General features: G+C 42.3%; 1 protein-coding gene across 1 annotated transcript in view; it reads left to right on the plus strand.

The window, feature by feature from the left end:
- The first annotated feature begins 8156 nt into the window (after positions 1–8156).
- The window catches only part of LOC121540267 (glypican-1-like), a 109961-nt gene continuing 98157 nt past the window's right edge, over positions 8157–19960 (plus strand). The window contains exon 1 of the mRNA XM_041849018.2: positions 8157–8782. Within this exon, the coding sequence (XP_041704952.1) occupies positions 8626–8782 (157 nt within the window). The 5' untranslated portion in view covers positions 8157–8625. The remainder of the gene's footprint in view (positions 8783–19960) is intronic.

Consider the following 19960-nt stretch of genomic DNA (forward strand, 5'->3'; position numbering starts at 1 on the left):
GGAAGTTAAAGCTTGGTCGCAAATGGGTCTTCCAAATGGACGATGACCCCAAGCATACTTCCAAAGTTGTGGCAAAATGGCTTAAGGACAACAAAGTCAAGGTATTGGAGTGGCCATCACAAAGCCCTGACCTCAATCCTATAGAAAATGTGTGGGCAGAACTGAAAAAGCGTGTGCGAGCAAGGAGGCCTACAAACCTGATTCAGTTACACCAGCTCTGTCAGGAGGAATGGGCCAAAATTCACCCAACTTATTGTGGGAAGCTTGTGGAAGGCTACCCGAAACGTTTGACCCAAGTTAAACAATATAAAGGCAACCAAATACTAATTGAGTATATGTAAACTTCTGACCCACTGGGAATGTGATGAAATAAATAAAAGCTGAAATAAATCATTCTCTCTACTATTATTCTGACATTTCACATTCTTAATATAAAATGGTGATCCTAACTGACCTAAGACAGGGAATTGTTACTAGGATGAAATGTCAGGAATTGTGAAAAACTGAGTTTAAATGTATTTGGCTAAGGTGTATGTAAACTTCCGACTTCAACTGTACATATATACATACAGTGGGGAAAACAAGTATTTGATACACTGCCGATTTTGCAGGTTTTCCTACTTACAAAGCATGTAGAGGTCTGTAATTTTTATCATAGGTACACTTCAAATGTGGGAGACGGAATCTAAAACAAAAATCCAGAAAATCACATTGTATGATTTTTAGGTAAATAATTTGCATTTTATTGCATGACATAAGTATTTGATCACCTACCAACCAGTAAGAATTCCGGCTCTCACAGACCTGTTAGTTTTTCTTTAAGAAGCCCTCCTGTTCTCCACTCATGACCTGTATAAACTGCACCTGTTTGAACTCGTTACCTGTATAAAAGAAACCTGTCCACACACTCAATCAAACAGACTCCAACCTCTCCACAATGGCCAAGACCAGAGAGCTGTGTAAGGACATCAGGGATACAATTGTAGACCTGCACAAGGCTGGGATGGGCTACTGGACAATAGGCAAGCAGCTTGGTGAGAAGGCAACAACTGTTGGCGCAATTATAAAAAAATGGAAGAAGTTCAAGATGACAGTCAATCACCCTCGGTCTGGGATCCCATGCAAGTTCTCACCTTGTGGGGCATCAATGATCATGAGGAAGGTGAGGGATCAGCCCAGAACTACACGGCAGGACCTGGTCAATGACCTGAAGAGAGCTGGGACCACAGTCTCAAAGAAAACCATTAGTAACACACTACGCCGTCATGGATTAAAATCCTGCAGCGCACGCAAGGTCCCCCTGCTCAAGCCAGCATGTCCAGGCCCGTCTGAAGTTTGCCAATGACCATCTGGATGATCCAGAGGAGGAATGGGAGAAGGTCATGTGGTCTGATGAGACAAAAATAGAGCTTTTTGGTCTAAACTCCACTCGCCATGTTTGGAGGAAGAAGAAGGATGAGTACAACCCCAATAACACCATCCCAACCGTGAAGCATGGAGGTGGAAACATCATTCTTTGGGGATGCTTTTCTGCAAAGGGGACAGGACGACTGCACCGTATTGAGGGGAGGATGGATGGGGCCATGTATCGCGAGATCTTGGCCAACAACCTCCTTCCCTCAGTAAGAGCATTGAAGATGGGTCGTGGCTGGGTCTTCCAGCATGACAACGACCCGAAACACACAGCCAGGGCAACTAAGGAGTGGCTCCGTAAGAAGCATCTCAAGGTCCTGGAGTGGCCTAGCCAGTCTCCAGACCTGAACCCAATAGAAAATCTTTGGAGGGAGCTGAAAGTCAGTATTGCCCAGCGACAGCCCCAAAACCTGAAGGATCTGGAGAAGGTCTGTATGGAGGAGTGGGCCAAAATCCCTGCTGCAGTGTGTGCAAACCTGGTCAAGACCTACAGGAAACGTATGATCTCTGTAATTGCAAACAAAGGTTTCTGTACCAAATATTAAGTTCTGCTTTTCTGATGTATCAAATACTTATGTCATGCAATAAAATGCAAATTAATTACTTAAAAATCATACAATGTTATTTTCTGGATTTTTGTAATGCTTTGTAAGTAGGCAAACCTGCAAAATCGGCAGTGTGTATATATATATATATATATATATATATAGCTATTTAAAAATATATATCTATTCAAATATCTTGCATATCTTATTTTCCAGCATTATCAATTAATATGCGTAATAATGTCGGCAGTTAATGCGTAGGATTTTAAGCTATAACCCGGATTGCCATTGTATTACATTACATTTTTGACAAGCAATTATTGTGGTTCATCCTATATTCTCCCTAACTCCTTATCCCCCTTGCAACAGATGTGGGATAAACACACACGCACATACTCTAACACACTCAACCCCTTTCCTCCACAATCAACCATAAAATCAGATGCTCAACGGTTGTTACATCCCAGAGCCCAACTCAAGAAATTACCTGATTTACGAATGCATATACGAATGCATATACAGTTACAGCTGTTTGAGAAAGCATGCAAGATTGAGCAAAAATTGACAACAATGTGAGATTTGATTAATCTATTTAATCTATGTCAAGTCCTAGGTGATGGAGATCAGATCCACCCTCTTCACCAGAGACACAAACACTCTGGTCCCCCGTTGTAACCATTTTTCCAAAGCATCTCTGTGCAGTCAGACCTTTGATTATTTTGTGCCACCTGGGTCACAATGATAAGCCCCCTCTCTGATTGTCTGAGTGTGACCCCCTCCCCTTGGGTTACTGCTGCCAGTTTTGCCAGCACTGCCACTACCTGGGTGGGGGTACCCCACCGGAATCCCCACCGGCTAGGTACAAGGTCGTCAAGGTTCTCATTTGCAGCTTTGAGAATTTCCTTGTATATTATGCTCTCCCAACAGGGGGCTCTGGCTTTGTAGGACCAACCCTGCCAGGCAGGCTCAGAATCTTGAGGGGGCGGTGCTGCTCAAGTAGGTCTCTGACTGCATTAATTTTTCTGTTTTGGCTGCATATAGTCAACTCACAGCAGGTCCATAAAACATATGGGGACTTCTCTTTGGTATATGGGTCGCTCAGGTGGGTATCTAGGATATAGGGTTGGGGATCGTTCCATCATGATAGGACAATTTAAAAATATATATTAGATGTATTCTATATTTTAAAATGTATATCCCTCATCTGCACAAAATTGAAAGCTCTCTCTCACAACCCCTGCTCACAGACACACGTTGGTTCTGGGATATGCAACCATTTCCTTTCTCAATCACTTAAAGCCACACTTATTCAAACACAAAAACGCACACCACACCTTCCATCACAATTCATCCACACATATGTTTTTATCTCCACTATGTTGATTGAGTACTTGTGTTCTAATTTAGTTGTATTTGAAGATGTATTATTTTGCTTGTTATCTTTTCTTGTAATACCGTCTTTTCCCTTTATAAAATACTATACCTACTATAAATGTGCTTTATTATTACAATCCCTACCATGGCTAGTATTGGGTGTTCCATTATTCGACTCCTCTATTAGAACTTTCAGAATAGCCATGGAATAGTCTTTGTGTTGCGGAACATTTGGTTGTCAATATACAGTTTATCGACAACAAGAGCAAACACGCTTCCCTTTTGATCTATTTTCCTTGAAGATTGGGTACAGAACTTCGCGCCGTTCTGCAATCTCCCTCGGGAACTGATCATTCATGCCTATTTTCGTGCCAGCAAGTCTTTTACCTAGGCTTTTAACCATTACTTTATCCTTAAAAAAAGCTAATTTGGCAACGATTGGATGCTCATATCTCTGTCCTCTTTGTCCGAAACGGTGTACACGTTCGAGTTGGATTTTGTCGACAGCCTCGAGTGGAATTTGAAGCGCTGTAAGAAAGAAGTCCTTCACTATTTTTTCTGTAATCTCTCCCTCTTTTTCCTGGATACCCGTAAGTACTAGATTTTCTCTCATCGATCTAGTTTGTATGTCTAGTAAGGCTTCTCTCAGAAAGTTGTTCTCCTTTTTAAGTTTCTTAACGTCCATTTCCATCCTAGTGACTGTCCCTTTTAGTTTTTTTGTATCGCTCTCCATTATCGCAGCTTTTCAGTCACTCATTTCAAGACTCACCTTCAACTCTTTTACATCATTACTGACCAACTCTAGTATGCCCAGTTTGTCATTTATCGACTTCAACAAGTCGCTTTCCACACTTACCAGTCCAAGTGGTGAAAAGCATAAATCATCTGTATCAGCCGAGGAGTCGCGTTTTCTCTTGGAGATTGATTCTCCTCGTTTATCTTCCGTCATGTTTGGGTGTTGCGTGTTGTTGTAATATTTGTTGATACATTTATCTAGCCTTATAATTTGTTTTGTGTTATTATCCAGATTGAATATTATTACCCTCAAATATATGAAATGTTAATATTTAGTATAACTTACTGAAATTGAATATTATGTTTTTATCTTGAGGTGATTTTTACCGCTGTGTATTCAATACGCCATCTTGTATACCTGCCCTCTACCGGAAGCTCCTCCCTCTGCTGCCTGTCCTCCCTCTGCTGCCTCTTATTGATACCACTTATTAAATCCACTTCAATCAGTGTAGATTAATGGGAGGAGACAGGTTAAAGGAAGATTTTTAAGCCTTGAGACAATTGAGACATAGATTGTGTATGTGTGCCATTCAGAGGGTGAATGGGAAGACAAAATGTAAGTGACTTTGAACGGGATATGATAGTAGGTGCCAGGTACATGGAACGCTTTCGGCACCTTGTAGAGTCCATGCCCCGACGAATTGGGGCTGTTCTGAGGGCAAAAGGGGGGAGGGGGGGGAGGTGCTCCTAATGTTTGGTATACTCAGTGTATAGTCTTGTGAGTGTGCATAGAGTCAGTGCAAGATAGGTCATCAGTCCGTGTAACCATTTAATTAACTATTTAGCAGTCTTATGGCCATTTAGCAGTCTTATGGCTTGGGGGTAGAAGCTGTCTCCTGTAGGAGAGCTTGTTGATCTGAGATCCGCTGCTCTGGTACCGTTTGCCGGATGGTAGCAGAGTGAACAGTCTATGGCTTGGTTGGCTGGAGTCTTTGGCAATTTTTCAGGCTTTCCTCTGACACCGCTTGATATGGAGGTCCTGGATGGCAGGGAGCTCGGCCCCAGTGATGTACTGGGCCTTCCGCACCACCCTCTGGATCGATTTGCGGTCGAGGGCGGTGCATTAGCCATACCGAGCGGTGATGCAGCTAGTTAAGATGCTCTCGGTGGTGCAGTTGTAGAACCTTTTTGAGGATCCGAGGGCCCATGCCAAATCTTTTCAGCCTCCTGAGGGGGAAGAGGGGCTGTCATGCCCTTTTCAAGACTGTGTGTGTGTGTGGACCACGTTAAGTCCTTAGTGATGTGGACGCCAAGGAACTTGAAGTCCGTCGATGTGTAGTCCACGATCAGCTCCTTGGTCTTACTGACATTGATGGAGAGGTTGTTGTCATGGCACCACACTGCCAAGTATCTGACCTCCTCCCTGTAGGCTGTCTCATCGCCGTCGGTGATCAGGCCTACCACCGTTGTGTCTTCAGAAAACTTGATGATGGTGTTGGAGTCGTGCGTGGCCATCCAGTTGTGGGTGAACAGGGAGTACAGGATGGGACTAAGCATGCATTCCTTAGGGGCCCCCGTGTTGAGGGTCGGCATGGCAGAGGTGTTGTTGCCTACCCTCATCACCTGGGGCTGACCCATCAGGAAGTCCAGGATCCAGTTGCAGAGGGAGGTGTTCAGTCCCAGGGTCCCGAGCTTGGTGATGAGCTTTGGAAGACACTTGCCAGCTGGTCTGAGCATGCTCTGAGAACACGCCCTGGTATTCTGTCTGTCCCGGAGTCTTTGCAAGTGTTAACCTGTTTAAAAGTTGTATTCACATCGGCCACGGAGAGCGAGATCACGCAGTCATCTGGAACAACAGGGGCTTTCAAGCAGGACTCAGTGTTGTTTTCCTTGAAGCGAGCATAAAAAGCATTTAGCTCGTTTGGGAGTTCTGTGTCACTGGGCTTCTCGCGGCTTGGTTTTCCTTTGTAATCCGTTATAGTCTGCAAGCCCTGCCACATCCGACAATTCCACTTTCCTCCTATATATCAACCCATAGAAATAGAATGAATAAAAACGGGCTTGGAAGCTCTAACCCTGGCAATTTGACTGATAAACTCAAGGGTACACTCGCAATGACTGCCTGGTATTGTGATGCAATAATTTCCATGGTATTTTGGAATGTTATTTCAACTGATGCTGGATTGCCATGGAAATGTAGAATGTTCATTCAAATTATGCAAACTGATGTGGCTCATGCAATAGAATGTATTTTTTGTAATGTCAGTTGATTTGACTCAACAAATCACAGCACAGATTGAAGGGTACACTTCCTGCTTTTACTTCCTGGCATGTTCGTCTCTAGTTACTACAGGCACAAAGTCATAATTATGGCTAAACCCTGCCTATTTATACAATTTCTCTTCTTAAAATCAGATTTTAAACCTAACCTTAACCCTAACCTTAACCACACTGCTAACCTTATGCCTAACCCTAACCTTGAAAAAGCAAATGTTTGTTTTCATAAATTTTTACAATATAGCCAATTTTGACCTTGTGGCTGTAGTAACTAGTAGTAACAACCTCCTGGCATGGGTACACTCAAAATGTGGCTGCCACTCTCAGTCAGAGAGAGCGAGAGAGGGAGGGAACTCTGCCAAGAGCCTTTCACTGACAGATATCAATGCCTTGCCCTTTCTGTCTTCTAACTGTCTGGCTTTGTAGGGCTACGTAGCCTGGTCTCATAGACTAGACATTACAGAGTAAATGTAAATCCGACACTCAAATTAGTATGATATGTTACGTTTGGTATGGTTACATAAAACAGAAGGTTACTTAAGGCAAAATTAAATTAAGGTGGTTGGTTGGGTGGGTGGTTGGTTGGTTGGTTGGGATGGATAGGTGGGCATTAAATGCGAATGTCTAGCCACCCAAAGGTTGCATGTTCAAATCTCATCATGGACAACTTTAGCTAATTAGCAACTTTGCAACAACTTAACACTTTTTAACTACTTAGCATGTTAGCTAAGCCTAACCCTAACCTGGACATCCACAAATGAATACATACCATACGAAACGTAATCTATCATATTAATTGGAATGTCCAGGATTTACCTTTACTATGCTACGTCTACCCGGGAGTCCAGGTTGGCCTAAGGAATACATTTCACACAGTCGGATTATCTGCTTGGAAATTAGTGTGTACAGTACAGTAGGCCTATGTCAGTGAGAATGTGTGTAGAGAATGAATGAAGACACTTCGTTCGGTGCTATTATGTGAGTTTTGTAATTGTGTTTTGTGCGCACCTGGGCCTAAAAAATGTATTATGCACGGAACTCAAACAGATGAACAGAGAGTATTGTCCTATTGTGGTCATGGTACAGATGTAGGATCTAGATTTGAGCCAGTATGCTACAGCAGGAAAATAATTCTGCAGCAACAGAAAATCGGAATTATTACGTGGATTATAATTAATGGACATTTTTGTAGGGGTTAATACATTTTTTGTAAGGGAAAATCAAGTCTGAAATTCCAAAGTGGAAATTCCAAACATCAGAGGCCTTTTTAAACCTCAAATACACTCCAAGTTTTACATTTCCTGCATTGTAAGAAAGTTATCCTGCAGGGTATTCAAATAAAGGTCCTCTGTAGCTCAATTGGTAGAGCATGGCGCTTGTAACGCCAGGGTAGTGGGTTCGATCCCTGGGACCACCTATACCTAAAAATGTAAGCACGCATGACTGTAAGTCGCTTTGGATAAAAGCGTCTGCTAAATGGCATATTATTAATTATTATTTAAAGACCCTACATCTCTATCCCATCCAGTAGCCTAGAGATGATGTGGATTTTTCAAGAGCCAACAGTAAATGCATTTGAGCTCATCTCCATAACGCGTAATCTCGAGAGATTTTCTAGAATTATACACTTATTTTTCACCAAACAAATAGGTTATGATTGGCTCTGGAAGAAAGATAAATCGTAATATAATAGGACTGCACCTGTAGACAGAAGCGCACTGGCCTGCAGGTGGTGCCATCCTCTGTTCTCCGCGGGGCGGCACCAAAACAGCAGCTCAGCATGCCGGAGTATCCCAGCGCGATTCCAATCCTATACCGGCTGTGCTACGTGCTCAGCTCACAACACTCGGGCTATTCTCCCTGACACATCTCCGTTATTTGCAGAGTTCACCTGTTCCATACAGTTTCATCCAAGACTACTGTGAATGTTCACTGACAGTATCAGAACTTTTATTTTCTACGTTTTATTCCGTTTATTTGTGGATTTGGATAACACGTGTTACAGTAATTAATTAGATTTTTATTTGTGAGCCGTTCTACCTAGTAGACTCACCACTGCGAGGACTTACTCATCTTGACAGTCACAGCGTCGTCACAGGACTCCGGGGAGCGCTGACAGATTGCTCAGCTGGTGTTTCCAGCTGTATCCTCCGCGCCAAAGCGAGATACACCGCCAAGGGAGGCTTTATCTGACGGTTGGATGTCATAAGAGGCTGTGGGACTTCTTTTAACTGCCTCGATTCGTTCTCTTTGATCTACACCTTGCTGTTTGGTTGTCAGTATGGGTTTTCTACAGACTCTCCTATTCCTTTGTCTATCCGCGATCCCGTTATCCGCGGACAATGCGAGCAGTAAAGCCCGGAGCTGTTCAGATGTCCGACAGTTCTACAGCGGGAAAGGCTTCACCCTCAACGGGGTGCCACAGACAGAGATATCTGGTAAGTAACGGCGCATTTTCTAGCCACAATATTACCCTTTTCAAGCAACTATTTAATAAAAAAAAGTATTAACAATTTTGTATCATTTTGGCTTCCAGTGTAAAACATTTAAATCATGAGCATAAGACACGATTGAGGGCAATATGGAGGTGAGTGGTCGGCTGTTGTAGGCTACTGTATCTACCTACAGCCTTCTAGCACAATCTCCATGTGCAGCTAACTTGATGAAGCCCCAAAGTTGCACACTTCATCTGAAAATAGGTTCTCAATGTGCTCTGGTGTCTTCACATAGGCCAGGGCCTGGTATCAATGTATGACTTTTAGATGTGGTACACTCTTAGAAAAAAGGTTTCCAAAAGGGTTCTCCGGCTGTCCCCATAGCAGAACCATTTTTGGTTCCATGTAGAACCCTTTTGGTTTCCATGGTTTCCACATTGGTAACCCAATGTAACCCAAATGGGTTATACCTGGAACCAAAAATAGTTATTTAAAGGTTTCTCCTATGGGGACAGCCGAATAAGCATTTTAGGTTCTAGATAGCACCTTTTTTTTCTAAGAGTGTACACAAAGAGAATACAAAACCCATATTTATCAGTAGGCCTACTACAGGGGTGTCAAACTCATTCCATGAAGGGCGTAGTGCCTGCAGGTTTTAGTTTTTTTCCCTTTCAATTAAGACCTAGACAACCAGGTGAGGGGAGTTCTTTACCAATTAGTGACCTTAATTCATCAATCAAGTACAAGGGAGGAGCGAAAACCCACAGATACTCGGCCCTCCGTGGAATGAGTTTGACACGTGGCTTATTACCTGCAAGTGCATCACTTGTTTTCAGTCAGATAAAAGAAAGCATGGTATAACTAAGAGGCAAAGTATGGTAGGACTTACATTCTATTTCAGGCTCAATATTCAATACAGTATTTTTAAAAAACTATTAACCATTTGTATGCTAATTGTATTTAGGTACACTCTTAATTGTCCTGCCTGTTCCTTTAACCTTTGGACTTCTGTTCCCAATGCTCCTCTCCATTAGACAAGGCCTCCCTCTTAACTGCCTCATCTGCACAAACAGTCCATCAGCAAAGATGTCATCACATAATCATATTGAATAGTGTCATGATGTGATGTCATGGCTTGATGCCCATAACCAGAATCTCTTAAAAGATTGTGATTTATATGGATAACTGAGAAACACACACACACACAGTATGCTAAATTACTGAAATGTATGTTATATCTATAATCTGACATTCAATCTGACATTGAGTGAGTAGTAGACAGTTAATATTCCAGGATGGGTTATCAAAACAGCCTTGGAGATGAAGATGCATCAGAAGAACAGTTTTCACATCCAGCATCTGTTTTAGCCTGTTCCCAATGCAACGCATCATTTTCTGTCATGGTGATTAGTGGCCAATGTCAGCCTTTGAAGCATCCATCCTTTATAGTGGACTCTTTGTTGTATTATCCATAACTCATACACACTCATGTATAAGTACGCACATACACATGCATGTGGGTGCACACACACTCATGCACACACACACAAACACACGCACCTTTGCATTATTGCCGAGTTGTAATAGGTTTCTGAGTCTCCTGTTGACTGTGTATTATGTACACAAAGCCAAGAAGGTAGTAGGGGGATTGTCAGTGGGTTCTGCAGGGAATTTGAAGGTCACTTCATTCAGTCTCAATGATATTGTGAAAGCAAGGGGAAACATAGGATATTCCTAGTGAGAATCATTCAAGGTCTGTCTTCTTTTTTTTATTTTTTATCTGCAAAACAAAGCACTGGTTGCAGCTCAGGATTGGATATAGATAGTAGTTTTTCATAATGTCCAGGAGATGAGATCCTTTATATCTTCTATATCAATCAGTTAAGAAATCGTTTTACACCTTACTTCCTTGTATGTGACAGTATACTGGATAAAAAGCAAATATGTCCTGTAGATACTGATCTATGTTGTGCGAAATGTAAATGAAGTTCGCTGTGTGTAATTTTGCCTGATCTATGTATTTATTCTTACTAACATCTGCGATGACTGTAGCAACACCCAGCTGACAAGAGTCCCTCATTGTTCACTGTTCAATGGATGCTCCATTCAGGTGGAAGCTATACACTGAGTGTACAAAACATTAAGAAGACCTTCCTAATATTGAATTGCACCCCCCATGTTGACTCCAATGCTTCCCACAGTTGTGTCACGTTGGCTGAATGACTTTTGGGTGGTGGACCATTCTTGATACACACGGGAAACTGTTGACCGTGAAAAACCCAGCAGCATTGCATTTCTTGACAAACTGGTGTCCCTGGCACCTACTGTACTACCATACCTCGTTCAAAGGCACTTAAATCTTTTGTCTTGCCCATTCACCCTCTAAATGGCACACATACACAATCCATGTCTCAATTGTATCAGCTTAAAAAGCCTTCTTTAAACTGTCTCCTCCCCTTCAATCTGGATTTAACAAGTGACATCAATAAGGGATCATTGCGTTCACCTGGTCAGTCTATGTCATGGAAAGAGCAGGTGTTCTTAATGTTTTGTGCACTCAGTGTATGAGTGTGCGTTTAAAGCCTACTGAAATGTAACACCTCTCCCAGGGAGGATATTTCATGAATGAACATGGATTGCCAGTGTCATTTTCTGTGGACACACCCATGTACTCATATGACAGACGTCGGGTTGTACGGAAGTGGGTTCATGACTCCATGACCAGATTTCTCCATGCCTCACCTGCGTCAGGGCATGTTCTGTGTTGTGCCAGTGTTGTGAAAACGAACTCATAAAACATGAATAACATGAGTTATAAAATGGGTGGATCTAATCCAGAATGCTGATTGGTTAAAACCGCATTCCAGGCGGTGTGTATTCCACAAATTACCGCCGGCTAAATCTATGACGTTACAATGCCTATTTTCCATCTGACTTCGCAATCCACTGTCTCATCAGCCCAACCAGGCAATTTATAAACTTGATCTAGACATTATCTCACATTTCTTTTAGACTAATATTTTGTTTTCAACAGCGGAGATTTGTATAAACCTTGCTGTCTGTCTCACCGACATTTGCACCATTGTTTCAATATTAAAATTTGCTCTCCAGCTGTACCATAGTAATGAACCTGTCGGGATGAGACAGACAGGTAGGCAGCGTTTCTCAGCCAGTCAAAATCATTAATTAGCATAATTTTTATGGATATATACAAATAACTATCAATAGAAAACAGGTAAAACGAAACGAAGTGCAGCTAGTTTGAAGTCTTTCCAGCTTCAGTTTGAAGTGATTGTGTTAGCTGTGTTGTTGGCTAGCTCCTCTGAACAACAGTGTCCTGACGAGAGAGCACATTTTCTATGCCAGCTGAAATCGATACAACGATACAGCTCATTGTTATGGATGTATCCAAATAGATGTTACTAGAAAACAGCTTATGCCAATGCAGCTTCTTCGTTGTTATTCTGGCTGCACTGTTTGACGTGACTGTAAGTTAGCCGTAGTTGGCTAGCTAGCAAGCAAGGGAAAATAATGTTGCCAGCCAATATAGCAATGGAACATTTGGAACGAATGACTGGGTTGTATCCTTAGATACAGAACAAAAAGACTGAATGACTTGGTCGCGTCTCTGGCAACCAAACCGATAGAACGAACGACCAGCCGGTTTGGGTAGCAACCCTAGATTTGTGTCGAGAATATATCTTGTGGAAGGATGAAATAGTATGAATAAATTCAGCAAAATAATGTTTTAATGAAAATATGTCAATCATTATTTGAATATGTTGGTAACCCGTTGTATAAAAGTGATAATGCCCTCGAAGCCGGTGTTTGAAGGATATATTGGCACAATATATCGACTTTGTCTTGGGCTTAACAACACCCATGCCAATATATCCTCCAAACACCGGCTTCTTGGGCATTATCACTTAAATAAACTACATAAAATATGCAAGTGTTCCAGCTGGGCCTTCAGACTGCTGCCTCCCTCCCAGAGACCACGATTAGTCATCAGACGACCATTGAAGTCAGCCTCCAGATACAACCCTGATATTATAATGAATGGGTCGGACAGTCCCACATGTTTTTAGATGTTTCTTTACATTGTTTACTTTCATCTACTTCAGTTGCATTCACTGAGGAAGACATCTGAAAACTATTCTTGTTACAGTCGCACTGTGTTCAGCAAGCCAATGTGAGTTCTCGCTTCCCCAACTGCTACACAGTGAGACTCAACATCAGCCTTGTAGCCTGTCCCCGACTCCCAGCAGCTACCTTTCCCTGCAGAAATCATTAGACTTAATCACTGGTGTGATAGAGAGAGGAGTTTCTCAGGCCCCTGAGCTCTGCTGGGTAATGAATCTCTATCTGACGAGGAACCATGAAAGCTGCTTTTCACCTGAGCCACAGCAATATACTGGCTCTGCTTTTCACTGCTACTGAGAATAACTATTGGTCAGAAATTAAATAATAAACACATAAGCATCTCATACCTGTGGTTCCCATTAGTTGGTCCTTAACTCCTATGCATTATGTGCAGAGTGTTAAATAAACATTATGAGAGTGTTGCGTTGTCAGTGCTGATGAGCTGGTGCTGGTTTGGCTTCAGGCCAGGTTCCGTTTGCGCGTCTAGATTCAGTTGAGGTTTGGCAGTTACTCTTGTTTGGCTGTGCTCTTTCGGCCGCTTATCAGTATTCACTGTAGGCCTACCCCGTGTGTCTTCATCACAGTCAATTGATGCACTGAGATTGAGCAAATGTAAAAGTTTTTGAATAATTTACAGGGAAACCAGATCGCAGCCCTTTCATTAGCACTCAGTCAATATTAATAGAGTTTTTCCCTCCTCCCCCAATTAGTTTAGCATTGAGAGTGAAGCCTGGGAGGGAAGTAATCTGAAGGGGAAGGAAGTGACAGGGATCGACAGGGCGATCGTTGTCTTGTACTCTGTCAGTGCCATGATGGCACCCTCTACTCATCATAGTGTTCCCAGAGCCAATGCCTTCCATCACATCCACTGTGGGAAACATGAGAGAGCTGAACGCCTTGTACTGAATGTTAATGGATTTTGTTTGGCAAATTAGCCCTAAATGAAACATTCTCCTCCAACACCCGGGATGTCTTCTGAGTTTCTCAGCTGCCTAACACTCCAGACAGAGAAATATTACAGTGATAAGTAGAATATCTATGGAAACTAATGTGTCCAATGGTTGACTTTGTTTTTGTCTCCTCTTTACTCTCTTCTTTCACACACACACTCCTCTCCCCTCTAAAGCATTGATATTTGCCCTTGGTCTACAGTTTTTCCTCTCTCCCTGTGTGTTTGTATACTGAGAAATTGAGTACCCTTTAGCATTTCATACTTTTAGGAAATAACACTACGATTACAGCTATACTGAATGCCAATATAAACGCAACAATTTCATTGATTTTACTGAGTGTCAATTAATATAAGGAAATCAGCTAATTGAAATAAATTCATTAGGCCCTAATCTATGGATTTCACATGATTGGGAGTACAGATATGCATCTTCTGGTCACAGATACCTTTAAAAAATGGGCCGCACAATGGGCCTCAGGGTCTCGTCAGGGTCTCGTCACGGTAATTTGGTGCATTCAAATTGCCATCGATAAAATGCTATTGTGTTTGTCCGTAGTGTATGCCTGCCCATACTATAACCCCACCGCCACCATGGGGCACTCTGTTCACAATGTTGACATCAGCAAACTGCTTGCCCACACAACGCCATACACGTGGTCTGCGGTTGTGAGGCCGGTTGTACGTACTGCCAAATTCTCAAAAACGATGTTGGAGGTGGCTTTTGGTAGAGAAATTAACATTAAATCATCTGGCAACAGCTCTGGTGGACATTCCTGCAGTCAGCATGCCAATTGCACGCTCCCTCAAAACTTGAGATATCTGTGGTATTGTGTTGTGTGACAAAACTGCACATTTTAGAGTGGCTTTTTATTATCCCCAACACAAGGTGCACCTGTGTAATGATCATGCTGTTTAATCAGATTCTTGTTATGCCACACCTGTCATGTGGATCTATTATAATGGCAAAGGAGAAATGCTCACTAACAGGGATGTAAACAAATGTGTGCAAAACATTTGAAAGAAATAAGCTTTTTGTGCTTATGGAACATTTCTGGGATCTTTTATTTCAGCTCATTAAACATGGGAACAACACTTTGCATGTTGCATTTTATATTTGTTTTCAGTGTAGATACTGTCATTGATACATTCCTAACACAGAAGTGAGCAGTCCTAGAGCAGCGTCTGTGTACACTTTCAGCACACATACAGTAGTGTTTCCTCCTCCTCCTGTAGCTGCTTGGTATGGTGGAGGATCTTCCATGTGTCAGGGAGGCAATCAATGCTGTCCATCGTCTAGCAGAAGAACACCCGTCAGAGATCAGCTGCTCACTCAACCGTTCATACAGTGCAGCTGTGCATAGAAAACCTTATCACACTGTTGTTGTTTCTTGCTGCAGGGGCTTTAAAAATAAATCTCTGCCATGCGGTTGGTTCACTAACTGGATGGATGGCTGTGAGTGCACTGTGTCATGCAGGTGAATTATAACCTGAGCTCACCTGCCATAGTGTTAAGTTGTTGTATAAATACAAAATATCTGACATTGTATTCCCATTTGAACTTTGTTGTGCTTTTAAATGGTTGAAATTGCAGTGATAACACATTTAGATAACAACTAAACCAAAAATCTGACATTGTTTTTCCATTGGAATTTGGTTGTGCTTTAAGATGGTTGAAAGCGTAGTGATAACACATTGGGAATTCAACAAACGTCTGACTGTCTTTTTGAGTGGGTGAATAAAGGTTGAAATCAACCAAAAATTACCCACATTTCCACGTTGAAATGACGTGGTGTGCCCAGTGGGTTTGTTCCTCCTGTAATCTCGCTTCCCAGTTTCATGCTCCCCTCTCGCACCTGCGTTCCATCAGTGGCTCCTCAGAGGAGGAAGGGGAGGACCATCCTCAGTGAATTTCATAAAAATTAAAATAGTAAAACAGTAAAGTTAACCTTTTGAGATAAAACTATACTAAATATTATCACATGTCACCAAACAATTGATTAAAACACACTATTTTGCAAAGAAGGTCTACAGTAGCCTCAAAAGCACTCTGTAGGTAGCACCATGGTGTAGCCGGAGGACAGCTAGCTTCTGTCTCCTCTGGTTACATTGACTTCAATATAAAACCTAGGAAGCTCATAGTTCTCACCCCCTTCCATAGACTTACACAGTAGTTATGACAACTTCCGGAGGATGTCCTCCAGCCTATCAGAGCTCTTGCAGCATGAACTGACATGTTGTCCACCCAGTCAAAGGATCAGAGAATTAATCTAGTACTGAAAGCATAAGCTACAGCTAGCTAGCACTGCAGTGTATAAAATGTGGTGAGTAGTTGACTCAGAGAAAGACAATAGTTGAACAGTTTTGAACAAAAAATTAATTTCTTCCAAAATGAAGGAGAAGCAAGAGAGAAATGGAGAGAGATTTAGTAAAAAAATTTCACTTTCAGTTTCACTTACTTAGCTAGCAAATACAGCTAGCTAGTTTAGCCTACTGAAACACCCTGCTCAAACAGAGGGATGCTATGTTAGCTTGCTGGCTATGACTATCCAACACGACACTGGAACTCTTCCAAGTCAAGGTAAGCTTTTGGTCAAGGTAAGCTTTTGGTATTACAAATGTATTGCCACCGGGGCCCGCCGGTGTAACTACTTACTGACTGTACACTTACGTTACTGCATGATTGTAGCAGGTTTACTAACGCGTTAGTTCTATTAGCTATGCTGACTGTGACGCTACTTTAGCTAATATGGTGACAATGATGCAAGCTGTTTGTAGCGGTTTGGCTTGGAAAGTTTTTTCGCCTGGTCACATACAGCTGATGTATTGTGCATTGAAGTCCACAAGCGAAGGGACAAGGAGAGGAGGAGAGCGCATAGATGCGAGAAGGAATAAAATGTGGCTGCTATGAAAGTGAACTGTGTTTACGCGTGATCATGGGTGTATTCATTCCACCGATTCTGTTGAAAAACGTTTCTTAAATGGAAGCAAACGGAACAAAACGGGGATAAACATACCTGAATTTTTCCAATAGAAACTCTCGTTTGCAACTGTTGGACTAATGATTACACCCTATATCAGCTAGATGCAGGCAAGAGTGTGCAAGGCGGTATTGAATGTCACCGTCTATCCATGTGTCACTGTCTGTCGCCTTGCAATTGTAGCAACCTCATGATGGGTATAGGGAAAATGTGAGTATCATGTAGTACCCTAAACCTATCGCTGTTACATTGAACTGGGTGAATGGAATATGAATGAGAGTCATCCAATATGCTGTAATAGAAATAAGGCCATGCTCATGAAAAAAAAAATTGTCCTCCCTCATCTTAAATGGCACTGACCACCACTGCGTTCCATCCCTACCTCTCTCTTCATCTGTAATGTTGAATGCTATTCGTAGTCTGTGTCTCTTTCTCCTTCACTGTCTCTGCATGTCCAATGATCCATCTGCTCTCCAAATGAAGCTAAAATAAGTTAATCTGCTAGTGTTTGATGTGGGTCTCTTGATTAGTGCTAGTCTGTTTTATGAATGAAGCCGCATGATCTGTGCTTCATGCTAGGGACTCAATAAAGTACACATGCTTTCCTTTGCAGTTGTATTGAAGAGGCAAATGTTGAAGGTCTATAAAAGTATTTAATAAAGAATTTCATGCTGCTCCCATGCTCAGAAATCAGGCAAGATCTATGAATGTAAATTGTGGTTCATAACAGTTAATACAGTAGGATAGTCATGCGTTTATAGCTGACACTCATCATAGATCAGTGTTTCCCCTATATTCATTTAGCAGAAGCCACTGCACTGCAAAAAATGTAAATAATTTAGATTTACGCCCCAGGAAGACCCCTCACAACGAGGTCACGAGCCACAGATGTAATCAGTAAGAGTGACTGCTTAACTCAGTCTTCTCTTCATAAACTTGATTAGATAATCCCTTTACAGGCTTCATATTGGAAGAATTAGCTTGTCTCAGGTACTCCTAGGTTGGTCCAAGCCCTCTCTTCAGATCTCATTGACTATTTTAGGTGCATTACACACCATGTGTGGCACCTGGCATGGGGTAAATGTTAAATCCTGTTGTTGTTCATGTGAACCTGTGGTACCTTAAACCCACAGAGGGAGCAGGGTTTAGCATCATAATACTGAAGTACCCATTCTTTGTGTGGATGGCTCTATCCCCAACAACATCATTTACAATAAACAAACTTTCACATAGTGATACAAACACACATAACTCATACGTTTTCCTTGTAATGCTTCTTTGAAAATGAAGCAGTGTTCTATCTGAGTCTAAACACAGGTGGTTAAGGAAAGTCCTCATTTACATGTCTGAGGTTTGGACTCAAAGATTTATTCTGAGAGAGACCTATTACCCATGTTTTCCAGAGTGTATATTGTCATAGAAATTCTATAGGAAGAGAGACTGCAGATTCTTTCAAACAACAATTTTATTATAAGATTTGCAAAAATAAAGCAATCAACCATTACTAAGAATAGTTCAGAGTTGAAAGCTTGACAAGCATAGTTGGGTCTCAGCTTATATAGAAAAAGTACAACCTATTTTGTCAATGTGGCAGTTTGGCAAATGGGTGGAAACAGGGGCGGAGCATAGTGTAAAAGGCGATTTGGTTTGTCTGTGCAGATTTAAGATAGCCCAAAGTTGATAGCACGAGGGCTCAACCATATAACTGCGTTTGTCACAGTTCATACTATAATGTGCTCCTTCCTGCAACTTCCCATACAGCTGACTTCCTGCAGATAATAAAACCACGGGATGTCTCACATGCTGCGGTCGCACCCAAACGGCTCTTATCTTTACGCCCAGACTTATGTACATTACAATCGTAAATGATGTCTGTTGTCATTGAGTTTTAAACCTTCACATAGTGCATTTCATTCTCAGAAGGGGGAAAGGACATATGCATTAAACATCAGTACATACTTCATCACCAAACACAAGGCAATCGCTTCATTGACACTGTCCATAACTCTACCTTGGTGTTATGGATTATCAGCGTCTTCATCAGACATGTAATCAGACATAGGAAATAAATCAGGTAAATAGGGTTCTAAAATAATTTTGGTGCACCAATCAAATCCGCCACTCATAATTTTTGTTGATGACAAATCAACATTAATGCAATTTCCCCTAAAAGTTTTAACCTGTGAAGGTTTACCCCATGAAGTGTCATTTGATAAGAGCACCTCCAGTGCACATAGAGTCTCCTTAATGCTGGCCTCTACTGAATACTGTAGGAATGGTGAGATCGCTGAGTATGGAAAAAGACTACACACATAGCAGGAGCTGTTTTCTACCATCAGCTCAGTTTTTACTGTATAATTAAGCAGTGACCACCAAGTATTTCCCTCATGAGTCTCCCGAGTGGCGCAGTGGTCTAAGGCACTGCATCGCAGTGCTAGCTGTGCTACTAGAGATCCTGGTTCAAATCCAGACTGTCGTAGCCGGCAGCGACCGGGAGACCCATGGGGCGGGGCACAATTAGCCAGCATCGTCCAGGGTAGGGGCGGGAATTGCCGGCAGGGATGTAGCTCAGTTGGTAGAGCATGGCGTTTGCAACGCCAGGGTTGTGGGTTCGATTCCCACAGGGGGCCAGTATGAAAATGTATGCACTCACTTAACTGTAAGTCGCTCTGGATAAGAGCGTCTGCTAAATGACTAAAATGTAAATGTAATGATTCCGGCTGTGATGCTCATCAAGTGGATGCATCGACCTCCCCCTTCTTCTGGTATCGGGGTGGCTATTGTTTACTGGACTACCGTCCTGAGCCTGCCGTTGGCTCGAGCTGGAGCGGCTGTTATTTAAGTCCCGCCGTGGGACTATGCTGGTGTTGTATACTTCAGCTACATTGTGGCCACTTCTCGCTCGGGGATGTTCTGCTCCTCCCAGGGCCCATACAACAGCTGCAATGAGAAGACTGACCACGAAAGCAACAAACACGATGCGTAGAGTCCGGTCCTGGTCCTCCCATGGCCACTGGGGTTGCCTACGACGGGATATCAGCTGGTACATCTTCATCTGGGTTGTGGGGCACCTTCCTGCTGTGGCTGGCGTGAACCCACGTAGACCTT

The sequence above is a fragment of the Coregonus clupeaformis genome, chromosome 26, assembly GCF_020615455.1.
Source record: "Coregonus clupeaformis isolate EN_2021a chromosome 26, ASM2061545v1, whole genome shotgun sequence".
Classification (NCBI taxonomy): domain Eukaryota; kingdom Metazoa; phylum Chordata; class Actinopteri; order Salmoniformes; family Salmonidae; genus Coregonus; species Coregonus clupeaformis.